General features: G+C 47.1%; 1 protein-coding gene across 2 annotated transcripts in view; it reads left to right on the forward strand.

Moving 5' to 3' along the window:
• Nucleotides 1-551: 551 nt before the first annotated feature.
• The window catches only part of Rxrg (retinoid X receptor gamma), a 41,768-nt gene continuing 27,434 nt past the window's right edge, over nt 552-14,885 (forward strand). The window contains exon 1 of one of the 2 annotated variants that reach the window (XM_039091122.2): nt 552-987. In XM_039091122.2, the coding sequence (XP_038947050.1) occupies nt 939-987 (49 nt within the window). In that variant the 5' untranslated portion in view covers nt 552-938. The remainder of the gene's footprint in view (nt 988-14,885) is intronic. The other variant, NM_031765.1, reaches the window with a different exon arrangement.

Raw genomic sequence — 14,885 nt, forward strand, 5'->3', positions numbered from 1 at the left:
ACAACGATGGTGCTCAAGGTGAGGTGAAGCATCAGAGCGAGTACCACTCTGTGGAGACAACATCCCCTTCCTACCTGTAGGTAAGGGCTCCTCGTGAACGTGTTGGGCCAAGCTTCTATTGTTGGAGCACAGACCACTGTTGCTGGCCACCCAAGCAGAGGGGCCCAGCCCAAACCTAAAGGCGGCTCTATTTTAGTTTTTCATCGTTGGGCATCTAGTCTCATGCTTTTCTAATTTTGTGCTTATGAAAGGGCTCTGTTCTCTCCTGGCCCCCAACCCCGCCCCCTTTCACAGATCAAATAACCAGTGCACTGGACAGAGAGGAGCCAGAGTGAGAAAATTCATTTTAATAAAACCCCATTGATTTTTGTGGGTGCGAGTCAAGGAAAAGACACCTAAAGAGTCTTTATCGCCTGCCACCTCCCCCCTCCCCTTTCTCCTGACCCACTAGGGCAGTCACACATCGATTGGTTCCCAGCTAATAGATTGTGCCACCCGGTAGGGACCTCTGGGGACTAGCGGGGAGCTGGAAGAGTCGCTCACAGCAGCCCAACCCAGAGTTAATCAAACTAGCAACAGGATCTCAGGCGCAGTGGCGGCGGCGGCAGCGGCGGCGGCGGCGGCAGCAGTAGCAACAGCAGCAGCGACGGCGGCGGCAAGAGGCAAGAAGAGTAGAAGCGGCGGCAGCATTATGCGTGATTACTGACAGGCACCAGCTGCTGCCTCCGCCACAGTCTCTCAACACTATGTGGACTCTCGGATCTAGAGGCAGATTCCTGACTAATCCCAGAGGGCTGGCCCAGCCTGCGCTCCCCCGGCTGCTAGCAAGCGATGGCCACTCTTGTTAGCCCAAGTTGACGGAAGCCCGGCTGTGCCTGGGAGCCGAGAGAGGCTGTACTCCTCAGAAGCGCGGCAGAGGAATGAACTGAACAGCAAACATGTATGGAAATTACTCCCACTTCATGAAGTTTCCCACCGGCTTTGGTGGTAAGGACCTCACTTGGGCTTCACCGTGTTGAGTGTGAACCTGTCGGGGAGAGGCAGGGAGGGAACGGGATAACGTAGCTTGGAATCCGAAGGCCAGCATGTATGTTCTTATGCATGTGTAGTGGGTGCACAGCGCGTTTCGTGGGTGCTCGCCCATGCAGAAGAGAGACTGGTCCCAAGGTGAGGCATGTTTGCATATCAGAAGAAGGTCCTGGGATATTTATGAGAGTCTAAACTAGCGTGTTGGAAAGGGTTTCAAACAAAGCTTTGCTACAACCCCACATGTCTCTGTGTGGGTGTGAAAAGTGAGAGTGAGGGAAATTGCTAAGATGTACCTATTATTTAATTTAATTTGTAATGACACGGGGGGAGGGGTGATGTAAAAGGTTTTGCATGGGCAAAAAGTCCCGGAAATACTTTACAACAAGGGCAAGGTTGTTTTTACTTAAAGAGCTCATTTCTTTACAGTTGGATTTTCAAAAAGGAAACATAGCCCTTTAATTTGCCACCCTGCTTTCCTCCCTCCTTTCTTCCCTTTTGATTTGCTAATAACCTCTTCTCTCCTCCCCTGCTGCTGCCCCCAATTCCACAGCAAGGGTTGCTGTCTTCATTTCCGCTCTGGGGGTCGAGATCTAGGGCTGGGGGTAGGGAAGGCCAGGCTCTGAGAACCTGCAAACTGAGGCTCCAAGTAGCCAAGCCAGGAAGGGTAGTCCCTCACTTTCCCTAGAAGCTTCAGGAGGCTGAGTTCACTGGCTGCCTTCATGCCGGAGCACATCTGTCCTAAAGGACCCCTCCCTCCCTTCAGGGACAGGAGTAGTCCAGACACCCAGTCATGTGTAAATGCAACCAGCAGCCAAACCAACGGACTTCTCATGTATCTAGTGGTGGCGTGGAGTTCATGTTCTTGGGGACCAAAGTCGGAGACTGTGCTCTATGGATTCTGGCAGGCAGGATAAAGCAGATAGATTTGCAAGGTCTTAAGAAATGAAGTCCCTGCTCTCTTGACCTCTGTGAACAGGCAGCCAATCTATCCAAAGGGGGGATGGGGGGAGGAAAGTTTGCCTACCTTACTGGAGTGGGTCCTCTGTGAGGGACTGTGACACACACTGCTGTCCCTTGTTTGGAGGCTTTGGGTGAGGAAGTGTCCCATTCCTTCAGAATGCATCCAGTGACTCTATGAGCCAAACAGGGGCTGGCCACCTGGAGCTTGACTGTGAATGACACACCACCCTTTGCACCGGGGTAATCTCGTTAAGTACACACAGTAATGCTGTACTGTGCACAGTGGCAGAAGCATCAGAAGATTGCTGATTGGTCCCAGGGGCAAGGGGACGTGGGAATTAGCACAAGGTAAAGCTCGAGTTATTTGGACTAATTTGATGGCTGAGAGTGGTGGCCAACAGTATGGCCTGACATGCGGCCTCACGGATATCATCCTGGCCCTTCTCCACTGCCATCTCAGGCCTCCTCCGGGCTGAGGACAGCTTTTCCTCTCGTTCACAAGCTTGGCCATGTTTATCAATTCGGCTAGATTCTTGAGCCCCTCAAGGTCTGTGAAATGTTGGCATCAAAACAGAGGGAGAAAGAGGGACTTGTCTAGAATTGCTTAGGGTGGGTCAAGGATGCTGTCTCACTTAGATAGACACCAAGCTGAGGCCTAAAGGAAGGCAGGGACTAATCCGAGGTGATAACGGGTAGGGTTGCAAAGTATTTCCAGAAATGCCTCATACTCACACTTAAAGTAGAATTGCTTTCACTTGATGTAGCAAAAAGAAACAAGTGTTTTCTCTCTCTCTCTCTCTCTCTCTCTCTCTCTCTCTCTCTCTCTCTCTCACACACACACACACACACACACACACACACACACACAGGGGCAGAGAGAATGACTGATATCTTTGGTCCTTAGTTCTTTTTTTTAAATCATTTATCTTTGTGATCTCAAGCAAGCTACCGAACCTCACTCTAAAACGGAATTTGCTATTTCATTCTTAGAGTTTTGTTTTGAGAATTAAATGAGATAGCTAGTCCGTGAAAAAAAAAAGTGTTATCTGTACATTTGGTACCAAATATAAATTAATATTTCCATTCCTCCCATTTTGCTCAGAAGCCAATATGCAAATTGACTTAAATACCAGATATTGCTGTAGAATAATGAGTTGGGGAATCTGGGGAAAAAAATGTACAATGAAATCTGCGAAACTCCACACATTTTGCTGGCTTCGATTTTCATAACTGTGGAGGCTCCAGTCTTGAGTGGTGTAGGGTTTCGGGTCTGACATAACTGGGGAAGGGTTGTTTAAATGCTTGCCTCTAACGGTGCTTTTTGTTGTCATGCCCAGGAAAGGAATGGTTTGTTTTGCCTGGTTCTGTTCATGGTTTCCATTTTGTTTGCATAAGCCTGTTACGAGGAAGCCTACCCTGAAGCCAAAGGGTTTTCCCTTCAGTAAGGAATAGGCAATGCAGGAGGTGGATCCCACTGCAGGCTCAGGCTCGGGGAAACCTGGGGCTACCACCTGCAGCCACAATGCCTCTGCCTTCATAACTACATTGGTGGGTAACTCCTGCCCCTTCACACATTGGCAAGTGGAGCCACGGAAGGTTCTGGGGTCCTGTAAGAACCTCCAGGGCAGCAATGTTACTGTTGGGAAGTAACGTTCCTGTCTGGGCCATGCTTATGATGTGCCTACAATGAACCTGAGGGCCAGTGCCCACAGGGACCTGCAAAGTGCCCGCTCTTTGAACTTGAACTCTGCCCGCTATGCTAGAAGAACCGTTCTCTCCTTCTTGGCTAAGTCTTGGGTTTGCTAACTGTGCAGAAAACAATCAAACAAACAAACAACCCCCCAAAAACAAAAAACTTGCTTTCCCAAGATGTTTGCCCTTCGGAAGATTTGAGACAAAACTTTGTGAGACTCCATCTGATTGTGCAGTAATCCCAGAGAAGCTAAAGGTCAGAGGTGACAAGCACCTACAACACAGGGATCAGCTATTGGTGCTCTGCTAGGCCACTTCAACACCAAGCAGGGTGGCTGACACTGCTTGCTTTTCTAACTTCCTTTAGAGAAGAGTAGCCAAAGGCTTTGGGAGGGTAAAGCCAGAAAATGGCACCGCTGACCCTTAAGGCTAGATAGTCCGGCTGCAGATCTGTGCTGTGAGTAGCTACCTGTCACAGCTTTTAAAGCCAACACGCTTACTTCACATGGATAGGGACAGCAGTCCACCTCACTCTAGCCTAGACAATCTGGATCATCAGTGACTGTAGAATAGCTTAGGAGCAACAGTGACAGGATGGCCTCTTGGGGACCTCCTGACTTATAAGAGTCCTGCCCACCTGACACGTAGACACTGCCCCCTTTCAACTTGAGAACAGCTACGGAGGAGCGGCAGTATTTGTGTACGGATGCATACACACGTGCGTATTTTCCAGAACACATTCCCCCTCCCCTCCTGCAGATGTGTGGGCGGTTAATTGAAAGCTACCATGGGCGTAAGTGGTTAGAGCTTGTGTAGGGTGGAATAACTGTTTATGAGACCGTAGGAAGGAACACATTTAGGATGACTATTTTCTGAAACATTTACCGTGTTACAAAGAGGTAGACAGATCAATAGAAACCAAGAGGAGAAACCATGCAAAGAGAAACCTTTCACTTTGCTGGTGCTTTTTGCATTGGAGCCCAAGGAGAGATGGGCTTTAGCCCTGAGTGTCTGATGTTGGGGCTACTGAAGGAAGCCACTGTTCTCCTCTCTGGGGTGAGGGGGATAACACAGATTCAGAAAATGGAAGGCGTTTAGTTTTTAGAATTCCTGGGATTGGATGGCTTTCATGAGAGGGACCCAACCTTAGCTCAGTCATCCTCCCCAAAGAGAGAGACCCGTAGTCAGCATTTAACAGGCAACTACTGTGTGCCAAGCACTCTTTGGGGCACTATGTACACAGGTTAGTAGTACTCCCTGGGATCCTTGGAGATAGGACACAGTTATCATCTCCCCCACTTTGCAGACAGGAAAGCAGGACCCTTAAGAGCTTGGGCAAACTGTCCAAGGTCATCTCGAAAGGAAGGAGTAGAGTCCTGGTGGGATGCAACTCCAGGTGATTTAGGCCAGGGCTGCTAAACTTAATCTTACACTGTGGCCACACCCAGGGTGAGAAGGAGGGTGGGGGTGGGGTAGGAGGTAGAAAGGAGTTCCAGAGCCTCCTGAAATGGGGAGGAGCTATTTGTAAGAACAACTTGCGTACCTATTTTCCCTGTATTATTTACAACTTGATTATGGTTCATAGCACCTTTTTTTTCTTTTAAATCATTTGTAGCAAAAGAATAAAATATCTTAGAAGAGAAGCAGGGAACTAAACAGAGGTTAATCTTTTTCCTCCCTAGGTGGATCCGAGTTTATTTTAACACGTGCTGGATTTTTCCATTCTGGGGCAGGGGTTGGCCAGACAGTGAGCAGTATCCATTTTTATAGGCCATACTGCATCTGTGAGGTTCTTACATCAACCCTTGGAGTGAGAAGTAGCTATAGAGACTCCCGTGTTCCAGCGAGTCTGCTGGTCCCTCAGGGAATCTCTCCAGAGAAGTTTTATTTCCATTTCTGATTGCCTTCCCATGAGTTGTGATTTCCAGCACTCTGGTTGTAAAACCCTATTCTTCTGCTTTCTCTGTCACAGAGCAGAGTTGTCAGTCCAACAAAGCATCCCGTAGGTCATCTGCCCCTGATCATTCAATGACTGTTGGAGATTCTTAAGAAAGCACATGTGGCTTGGCCGGGATGTGGGGACGTATGTCACCTTTAAATCCATTTCTGCAGTCCCCTTGGAACAACCTGAGTGGGGAGGAAGAGGAGCAGGGGCAGGCAGCTAAGCCACAGAGTTCTTCCCTCCCCTGGTGGCCACTTTAAGTGGGTAAGCATTGACTTACAGTTGTAAGGGTTTGATTTTTTTTTTCCAAGCATGGAAAATTATAAATATGCAATAGAGGTTTGTTCCTCCTTTCCATTCAGCATTTGGAGGCTGCCATTAAATCTGGCTGGAATTCTGTATGTACATTTTTCTTACAATACGGATGCCTGCCCTTAAAGTATCAGGCTTTACACTGGGACATGCTGAAGTAGACATGACCTGGATTTGGCTCCTGCTTCCAGACAACTACAGGTTAGCACATCATTCCAGGACAGGAGGTTAAGAGGCTGCTATGATTAGGGACTTCCCACCCCTGGTCTTCCAAAGCCCTGGCTTGTCAGCAGGGCACGGACCTTGCTAAGTCCTGACCTGTTTTCTCACCTTTGAATTAAAGAGCCTGGATCCCCTGTTTCTGTTGTCAGCTGCTGTGCCTAGAAGAGAGCAGGGATGAGCACAGTAAGGACTTCCAGGCTAAAGGTCAATTCAAGCTCCTGTTAGGATTTCAGAATGAATATTTGCACTCTAAAAATGGAAAAACCTGTGATCTTTAAATCAAAGGAGCATTTACAAAAAGTTAGAGGGCCAGCAAGAAGAGTGCTCATTAAATATTTTAGGCTGTTTGCTTGAATTTTATTTCTGAGACTCAACTTCTTTGTCTTTGCCATTTTACTAATCATGGGTGTGAAGGGGAAGGAACCTCATGGAGGGCTCAGGGTTTGGAGAACCTGCGTTTTCACAGCCCCAGCAATGAGGGGAGAAAGCAGAGGACAGGGAGCAAGGAAGTAGTACCCTGGACTGATGGGAAAGTGCCTGCCTACCCATCCATTCATCCATTCATCCATTCATCCATCCATCCATCCATCCATCCATCCATCCATCCATCCATCAACACACACACACACATACACACATCCATCTATCCACCCACTCACCCACTCATCCACCCACCCATCCGTCCATCCAGACACACACACACACACACACACACACACACACACATACACACACACACACACACACACACACACACACACACACACACACACATCCAGTCATTCAGTGTAATGTCTGAAACTCTGGTGAGTGTAGGACATGGGAGCAGAGGACCTGTCCCTGGTTTGGCCTGCTGGAGCATACGCTAAGTCTCCAAAGTCCATTATTTCTGGAATCTTCTCTCAGGCTGAGTTTAAGTGTCTTGATCTGAAAAGTTCGGGTGTTCAGAACCCAACAACAGATGAAGCCAGGGGTAATATTGTATAGGAACACAGCTTCCAGTAACATAAGAGGACTACAGAAAAAGTCTATCCTTATTCAGAGGCTGGGAGACCTTGAACAAGGAGCCCAGAGAGATGCCATGGGTTAAAGAGCTATGGTGGGTCGAATTAATGTTCAGACACATCAGCAGTGAAAAGTTATTTCCTGGCACCCTAAGCGCCTGCCCCAGACTCCTGTTGGCACGTGGCTAGAAGGGCTCATGGTACACATGCTAGCAGAGTATGGGCCTTGCTTGTGGGGTAGGCAGTTTTTTGTTAGTGAAATCCCCTGGTATATTTCATGTGTTAGGGGACAGCATCATACCCATCTGGACCAGCCTGACTTAAATTGGCCCTGGGTGGGAAAGTTAATACGCAGGCAAAACTTTCAAAAGACAGACACGTTGTGAGGCTAGACCCCAGTTTTAAGCTATTCACAGTCCTGACTACAGTAAGTCACAGCAAGCCCTCTTCAAAGAGCTATGTTGTCATCAGGAACCTCAGTTTGCTAATCTGCCTAATGGTGCTAAGTCTTACCTTACAAACCATTCTGTACCAGACTATATAGTTGGAATGAAGCAGAGAGTGACCTCAATGGTTCTATCTAAAAGGTTTGTCTTGGAGCCTGGCACATAGCACTGGAAAAAGGTTTTGAAAAAGTCAGCAGTTGCTATGGAAATGACAGCATGGATCATGAAGAACGTCATGACCATAGACATTGTTGAGTGAGTACAATATGCTTGGTTTGAGAAATCAGAAGGCCTGGAGGTTTACACTGTGTGGCCTTGAGCAGAGCTGTCTCTGAGCTCATTCCCTCTTTTATAAATCAAGGTGGCACTTTGAAGTCTTAGAAGTCTGGTTCCTAATCAAAAGCAATATGGCCTTATTGATTTATGACATATTCAATTGAGAAAGTTGATCAATGTCATAGCACACTGGGGAGATGGCACTTTCTGAATGAGTGTGAGTGATTTAGAATTCCCAGGACTCTGACCTCATAGGTAGCAATGAATATCCTAGTAAGAGCACCAGTGGAAGGGGAAGCCCTTGGTCCTGCTAAGACTGAACCCCCAGTGAACTAGACTGTTGGGGGGAGGGGGACAATGGGGGGAGGGTGGGGAGAGGAACACCGATAAGAAAGGGGAGGGGGGAGGGGGATGTTTGCCCGGAAACTGGGAAAGGGAATAACACTCGAAATGTATATAAGAAATACTCAAGTTAATAATAATAATAAAAAAAAATAAGGCTGCTATGAAAAAAAAAAAAAAAAGAATTCCCAGGAGATGCTGAACACAGAGAGTGTCTTCATGGAGATGAAAGGAGGAGCCAAAAGAGGGAGGCGGAGCCAGGAGGAAGGGGAGGCGGAGCCAGTCGAAAGGCGAGGCGGAGCCAGGAGGAAAGGGAGGCGGAGCCAGGAGGAAGGGGAGGTGGAGCCAGTCGGAAGGCGAGGCGGAGCCAGGAGGAAGGGGAGGCGGAGCCAGAAAGGAAGCTTTTGGGCTAGCCAGCCTGGCCAAAACTAACCTAAATACCACCACTGCCACTACTACTGCCTCCAAAGAGAACTTGTCTCCAATAAGGTGAAAACTGACACCGGTTTTGTCCTCTGACCTCCACACACATGTGCCTTGACACGCTCATTCCCGTGTGACTACATTCACACGCCAGAATCTGTACACATTCACAAATAATAAATATAAAAGAACTGGTTATGGTATAAACTAGTTTGTATTTGCTGATTTACAAAAAAACAAAAACATAATAAAGAAGGTTTGCTCAGCAAATAAACCGGCGAGGGAAGCGGTGAGTCTATTTAGGATACATCTGTTTTCAAGCAATTTAAAAAGCATAGTAGGAGTGTCATTAGCATATTAACGGGGTGTTAATTACAAAAGAGTCTTTTAAAGCAGGTTTTATAAAATCCCCACTTAGTAACCATTAGCTTACGGTACTTGAAACACAAACTATTCACGTGTGTTACTTGGAAGTAATAAAATTGTAATTTAAAAGTAATCTGCCAACTTGTCACGAATTTAAACTGATTTTCCTCTCAATTGATCCAAATGAGTGAGGTTTTGCTATAATTATATATAATGCTGGTAATAATGAGGCTGATTATCAATCTTTCCCTGCTTTTCACCACTCCATCATTACAGATTTTAGGGCGGGAGTGGAGGGAGCTGGGAGGAATGGGGGAGGGGAGGGGAAATGAAGGAAAAAGAAAAGATGGTGGGGGGAGCCTTCATTTCCCTCTCCCCCTCCCCCTCCCCCACCTCCCAGCACTGGAAGAAGCTACCACACAGCGTCTTCCTGAACTGATGGAGTTTAGGCAGAACTGTCTGAGTGGCTGGGCAAGGCTGCCTCTGCTACTGGTCCTAACTGCTCAGCTAGCAGCTGTATTGGGCCATCAGTAAAGCACCTTTTTGGCCTCACCCTTCCTTCCCCTCTCAGTGGCTACAGCCACAGCTATAGCCCCAGGGCAGAACTTCCCAGAAGCGGGCAGGCTCATTTCTTCGTGTTTTCCACTCTGGACAAATTCCTGTTTCTTGCCTCTCAAAAAAGCCAGGAAATGCTTTTGCCAAGGAGGGGCTTCTAGCTGGACCTTCTTCCGTTTGGGCTCCTCATCACCAGGGAGTCTCATTTCTAATACCTTATTTTCCATACCTGTATATATATATCTACCTTAGTCAAGTGAGTATAATCCCCCCACCCCTCCAGTCCAGATATTGATGGGAAAGTGCTTTGGAGAAGGTCAACAATGATTCAAATGTATAAGCAGTATCTGTGCAAATCCTAACTCGGGATGGCTCTTCTGGAGAAGGTTATGCTGGGCAGGGGCCCTGCAGAGGGGAATCACAGCTGAGGTTTGAACTATGAAGGGCTGGAGTCAGGACTAGGAGAGTCCTGTTAGAGTCAGGGTCAGGATCCTGACAGGGGCCAAGAGCTGAATCAGGAAGAGAGGAATTGCTAGATCTCGTAGGAATCTGCTAGCGGCTACTGCTGTACAACCAGAGGCACCGAATTAAACTCAGACCCTGTTGCTCCCCTTGGTCTCAAAGGCCTTCTTCCCTTATGTAACTTGTTTGATTCACACTGTCTTGAAGGTTTTACATCCACACAGAGACAATTGGAGCACCAGCCTCAAAGTATATGATACACGTGTGTGCACGAGAGTATCATTGATCCATACAATGAATATAAGCAAGTTTTTTTTAAAAAAAAAAAACAAAATAAAAAAATGCTAAGTGCGAGGATCCAAGTGCTGTAGGCACGAGGTGAGTTAATGTTTGGAAAGTGTTGAGAGCTGTGTCTGGCTCATGGCAGTTCCTCAATGATATTAGCTATAATTGTCATCCAGGAGAGGAGACAACACGAAAGTGTCAATTAAAGCCCTTCCTACAGCTGTCCCCTGTCGAACTCTCGCTCAGCAGCCTGCTTGTGTGTTCAGAGCCAAGTACGGAAAGGATGTGTAAGTTTTTCTTAAACAAAGAACAGGCCAGGCACTGCATACTCTGATCCTCAGCTTAGGCACAACATCTTTCTCCTGGATGAAAGGAGGGGAGGGCTTGGGTGTGGGCTTGTCCCCACCGTGGGAGAAACCAGAGTGGGGCAGAGCCCCAGGATTCTCCCCCTCACCCCAACTTATTGTGGAGAATCCAGTTCTGAGACGCTGCCCCCTTCCCCACGGGTGGGCATTAGCCGTTATCAATGGCTCATGACAAAGCTCCTGGTCCCCCTGAAGAGGGTTGCCAATGGGAAAACAAACTCTCCACCCTGGCACAGCAGCAAAGGGGTGGACGCGCCACGCCAAACCGTTTGCTCCCTTGTCTGGCCAGTCAGAAAGACTACAGGCTTGACATTTTACTTTCATTGGCTGACGATCGGTTGCTAAGCAACCCCTTACCTTGGTAAGAATTCTGTAAGTCCCAGTCCTCTCTCTCTTCTCTTTCTCAATAAGTATCTGTCTTTCTCTTCTTCCTTTCTCTCTGTTTTCTATGTCTTTCCTCTCTCTCTCTCTCTCTCTCTCTCTCTCTCTCTCTCTCTCTCTCTCTCTCTCTCCTTATACATGTACATATTTCATTTGCTTCTCAGAGATCTCACAGATTTTGCGTTTGATAACTGCCTGGAACACTGATTTCTTATTCAAATAATTTTCCTTTATTAATTCTACACTCATATATATTCTATACTTATATATAACAATATAGGTTATATATGGTATATAATATATATTAGTTATATATAATATATATGAAACACAGAGGTTTCAATGTTCAATAATTATATTTTGAGCACATAAATCATGATGGTAGTTTATAGCAGGGGTGCCCAACCTTCTGACGTTGTGGCATGATGTTGGGGGCTACAGATGTGTTGGATAACATTCACAGCCAGTTCAAGATGCATGTGGCCTGTGCTGGCAGGACAAGCAAAGAGATGACTGACCACTGGTCACCAGGAATCCTGAAGAGAAGTCAGCAAAATTGGCCTGTGTGTCAGGCTGAATTATGAGAGGATATGAGGGGATCTAAGGAAGGGGCGCTGGGGTGACAGAGGAGCACTCCAGGCTATTTATGAGCTCGTCATTCAGAAAGTTCAATATTAAAAACCCCAGTGTGGCCAGCCAGTGGTGGTGGCACATGCCTTTAATCCCAGCACTTGGGAGGCAGGGACAAGCGGATCTCTCTGAGTCCACAGCAGCCTGGTCTACAGAGTGAGTTCCAGGACAGTGAGGGCTACACAGAGAAACTCTGTCAACAAACAAACAAACAGACAAAGCCAGTGTTCCTGTATCAGTGCTTCCTAATTAAAATCCTTACCAGAGTTTTTACTGATATGGACTAATGCATTTTCAGTGTTAGATACTGAAGTCAAGGCTTCGTGCACTGCAGGCATAGACTGTCACTAAGCCGCCCTCCCAGCCCTCGATCTCTACACAATTAATCTTCTTGCCATGGCTCCCTCAGTTTACATGGAGCCCCTTCCTCACAGCCCCTATAGAGTACTAAGTCACCTCTGGGCTCTGATTTCAGACACTCTCTTTGGTTCTCTGAGGCAGGCACGGTTGTATCAGTCTACACAGTTCCTCAGAGAAGTCCAAAGGACTTAGGTTCTAAGAAGAGGAAGAGACCCAGGAGCAGGCACACACAGAGGACACACGGAGGAGAATGGGCTCAACACCATACCAGTATCCTGATGTTGGACTTTCAGTGTCTGTTAACTCTGATGAAGTTGTTTAAGAAAGCAAGCGTCTACACGGCTGAAAGAGTGGAGCCTGGAGGTCAACCTTGGACAGTTTTCCATGTCAGAGCTGTGTCTGTCTCCTCTATAGCATTGTACCCATGACCACAACATACGGAGACTTTTGGAAGGTGTTGCAGTATAATTTCAAAAGAGGTTTCTTTTATCCTGCGTTAGTGCTGGCACCGTAGGGCCACATGGCATCTGTTGGATATTTTCATCTCAGTCAACAAAGCGTCTCACCCCCTAAACTCTATCTCATATCACACTGCCAATGGCTACTCTCTGAGCCCAGCAACAGTCTCTCTACCCACCTAGTTCCCAAGGTAGGCTGTTATCATGTCAGACATACACATCCCAATTCCATGGTGGATCCAGTGTGTCCAACCACCACACACTCTCGAACTCAATTAAGTTACCACATGAACGAACACACCATACAGTAACTTCTGATCCAATTGATAAGATGTAATTGCCAATCTAAGAATAGTCATAACAACCTATAAATCTCTAAAACTTTTCTCCTGCCCATCCTTCCTTCTAGTCCAATGGCAGGCCTCATTATATCCTATACCTGCCTTCACCTGCATAATGACATCAACCTACAGAAGGATAGTGTTCTTTCTGTATTCTATATATTCCTGTCACGGCTTGGCTCCTGACAACAGTCAGCTTCTTAAACTATACTTGCTAGACAGCCTGAAGGCCTAAGGAAGTCAAGTAGGATAGCAGGGCCCCCCAAAGCCAGTGGTTAAGCTCAGACCATTCCAGACTACCTTTGCCTGTCCTTTCTCTCCAACACTTGAAACCTATGCTCCGGGCATCACTCATAAAACAGAGCTAGCAGGAAGAACCACAGAGGTTACCAAACACTAGCTCCTTGCTGAGAGAAATGAGGCCCGGGTAAAGAAAACACTTTTCCTTGGTCCATTGTTAGGACAGAAGGCGACCTCCTGAGGAAGTTCCATCACTTTAAGTCATTTTATAAAGAAGCTGCTGGTTGGAGAAAGAAAATGAACTCTGTGGAGTAGTCTAAGGGCATTTTCTAGGTTTCTGGGCAGTTGTAGTACAGGTGATAGAAGATCAAGATACAGGATTAGGGAGCTAGCAAGGTAGACAAGGTGCAGAGGCAGGATCCTCATACCAAGGTAGCCCAGGCGAGCGATTGTTTCAGCTCATCCCTACCGCTGTAACAAGGTACCTCAGACAGCCAGTTCATAAACAATGACTTCTTTCTTCCTTCCTTCCTTCCTTCCTTCCTTCCTTCCTTCCTTCCTTCCTCCCTCCCTCCCTCCCTCCCTCCCTCCCTCCCTCCCTCTCTCTCTCTCTCTCTCTCTCTCTCTCTCTCTCTCTCTCTCTTTCTTTCTTTCTTTCTTTCTTTCTTTCTTTTTTTGCTTATAATTCTCAAGGCTTCAAAGTCCAAGACCAAAGCCCTGAACAGGTTCGGTGTCTTGGGGAGGGCTTGCCTTCTACTCTCACTGTGGCGCTCTGTGAATTCTGACCCTCCTGTGATGGAAGGTCTAGGGACAGATGCTGTGTCCTCACATGCAGAAGAGATTAGGAAGGCCTCGTGGCATTCTGAAGCTTCTTTAAGAAGGCCATTGATCCATCCATGAGGGTGTTGACCTGAGGCTCTCATCAGGTCCTCAGACCTTGAGTTTGAGTTCCAAGATGTGGTTTGAAGGGGCATGGGCAGTCAACCCATAACAGAGTTATGCTAAAAGCAAAGCCACCACTGTTAAGACTGCTTGGTCACTGTGAGGGTCAGACTTCCAAAACCATTTGTGTAAGAAGCATTTGTCTCTTACGTGATTGTTCTTGAAAGTCTGGTTATTATTTGTCTACCCCTTCTGGGTGAGAGCAAGTGTGTGTGTGTGTGTGTGTGTGTGTGTGTGTGTGTGTGTGTGTGTGTGTGTAAGTGTGTATGTGTGTGTGTGTGCATATGTGTGTGTGTGTTCATCTGCTGCATACATGTGGCATGGCACATGTGGGAGATCAGAGGATGACCTACAGCAGTTAGTTCTCTCCTACTATGTGAGGCCTGGACAAAGTAATTACATCCTCAGGCTTGGCAGCAGGTGCCCTAACCTGGTGAGACTTCTTGCTGGCCCTGTCCCCTCAGAGACAGTTAAAAACTGGGCATGAATGCATGATTTCATTCAATCCCAACAATCCTCCTGCCTCTGCAGTTCACAGTCAAATTGCCTTCATTTTTACTACCCACAGTAACAATATGTCCTCCCCTCTCCTCCCTTCCCCTCTCCCTCCTTCCCCTCCTCTCCCCTGACCTTTCCTCCCTTCCTTTATCCCTTCCTTCCTTCCTTCCTTCCAAATACAATGCACTCTCTGTGTGGTGTATTGTTCCTTGGATCATTTCTATGACAAAGTACCTGGGAAGAAGCAACAATGTAAGGGAAGAAGGATTTATTTTGGCTCCGAGTTCATGGGGTGCAGTCCATAAAGGCATCGTTCTCTTCAGGATGACGATTTTAGACAAAAGTGGGATGTTG

This window comes from Rattus norvegicus, chromosome 13 (assembly GCF_036323735.1).
Source record: "Rattus norvegicus strain BN/NHsdMcwi chromosome 13, GRCr8, whole genome shotgun sequence".
In the NCBI taxonomy this organism is placed as follows: domain Eukaryota; kingdom Metazoa; phylum Chordata; class Mammalia; order Rodentia; family Muridae; genus Rattus; species Rattus norvegicus.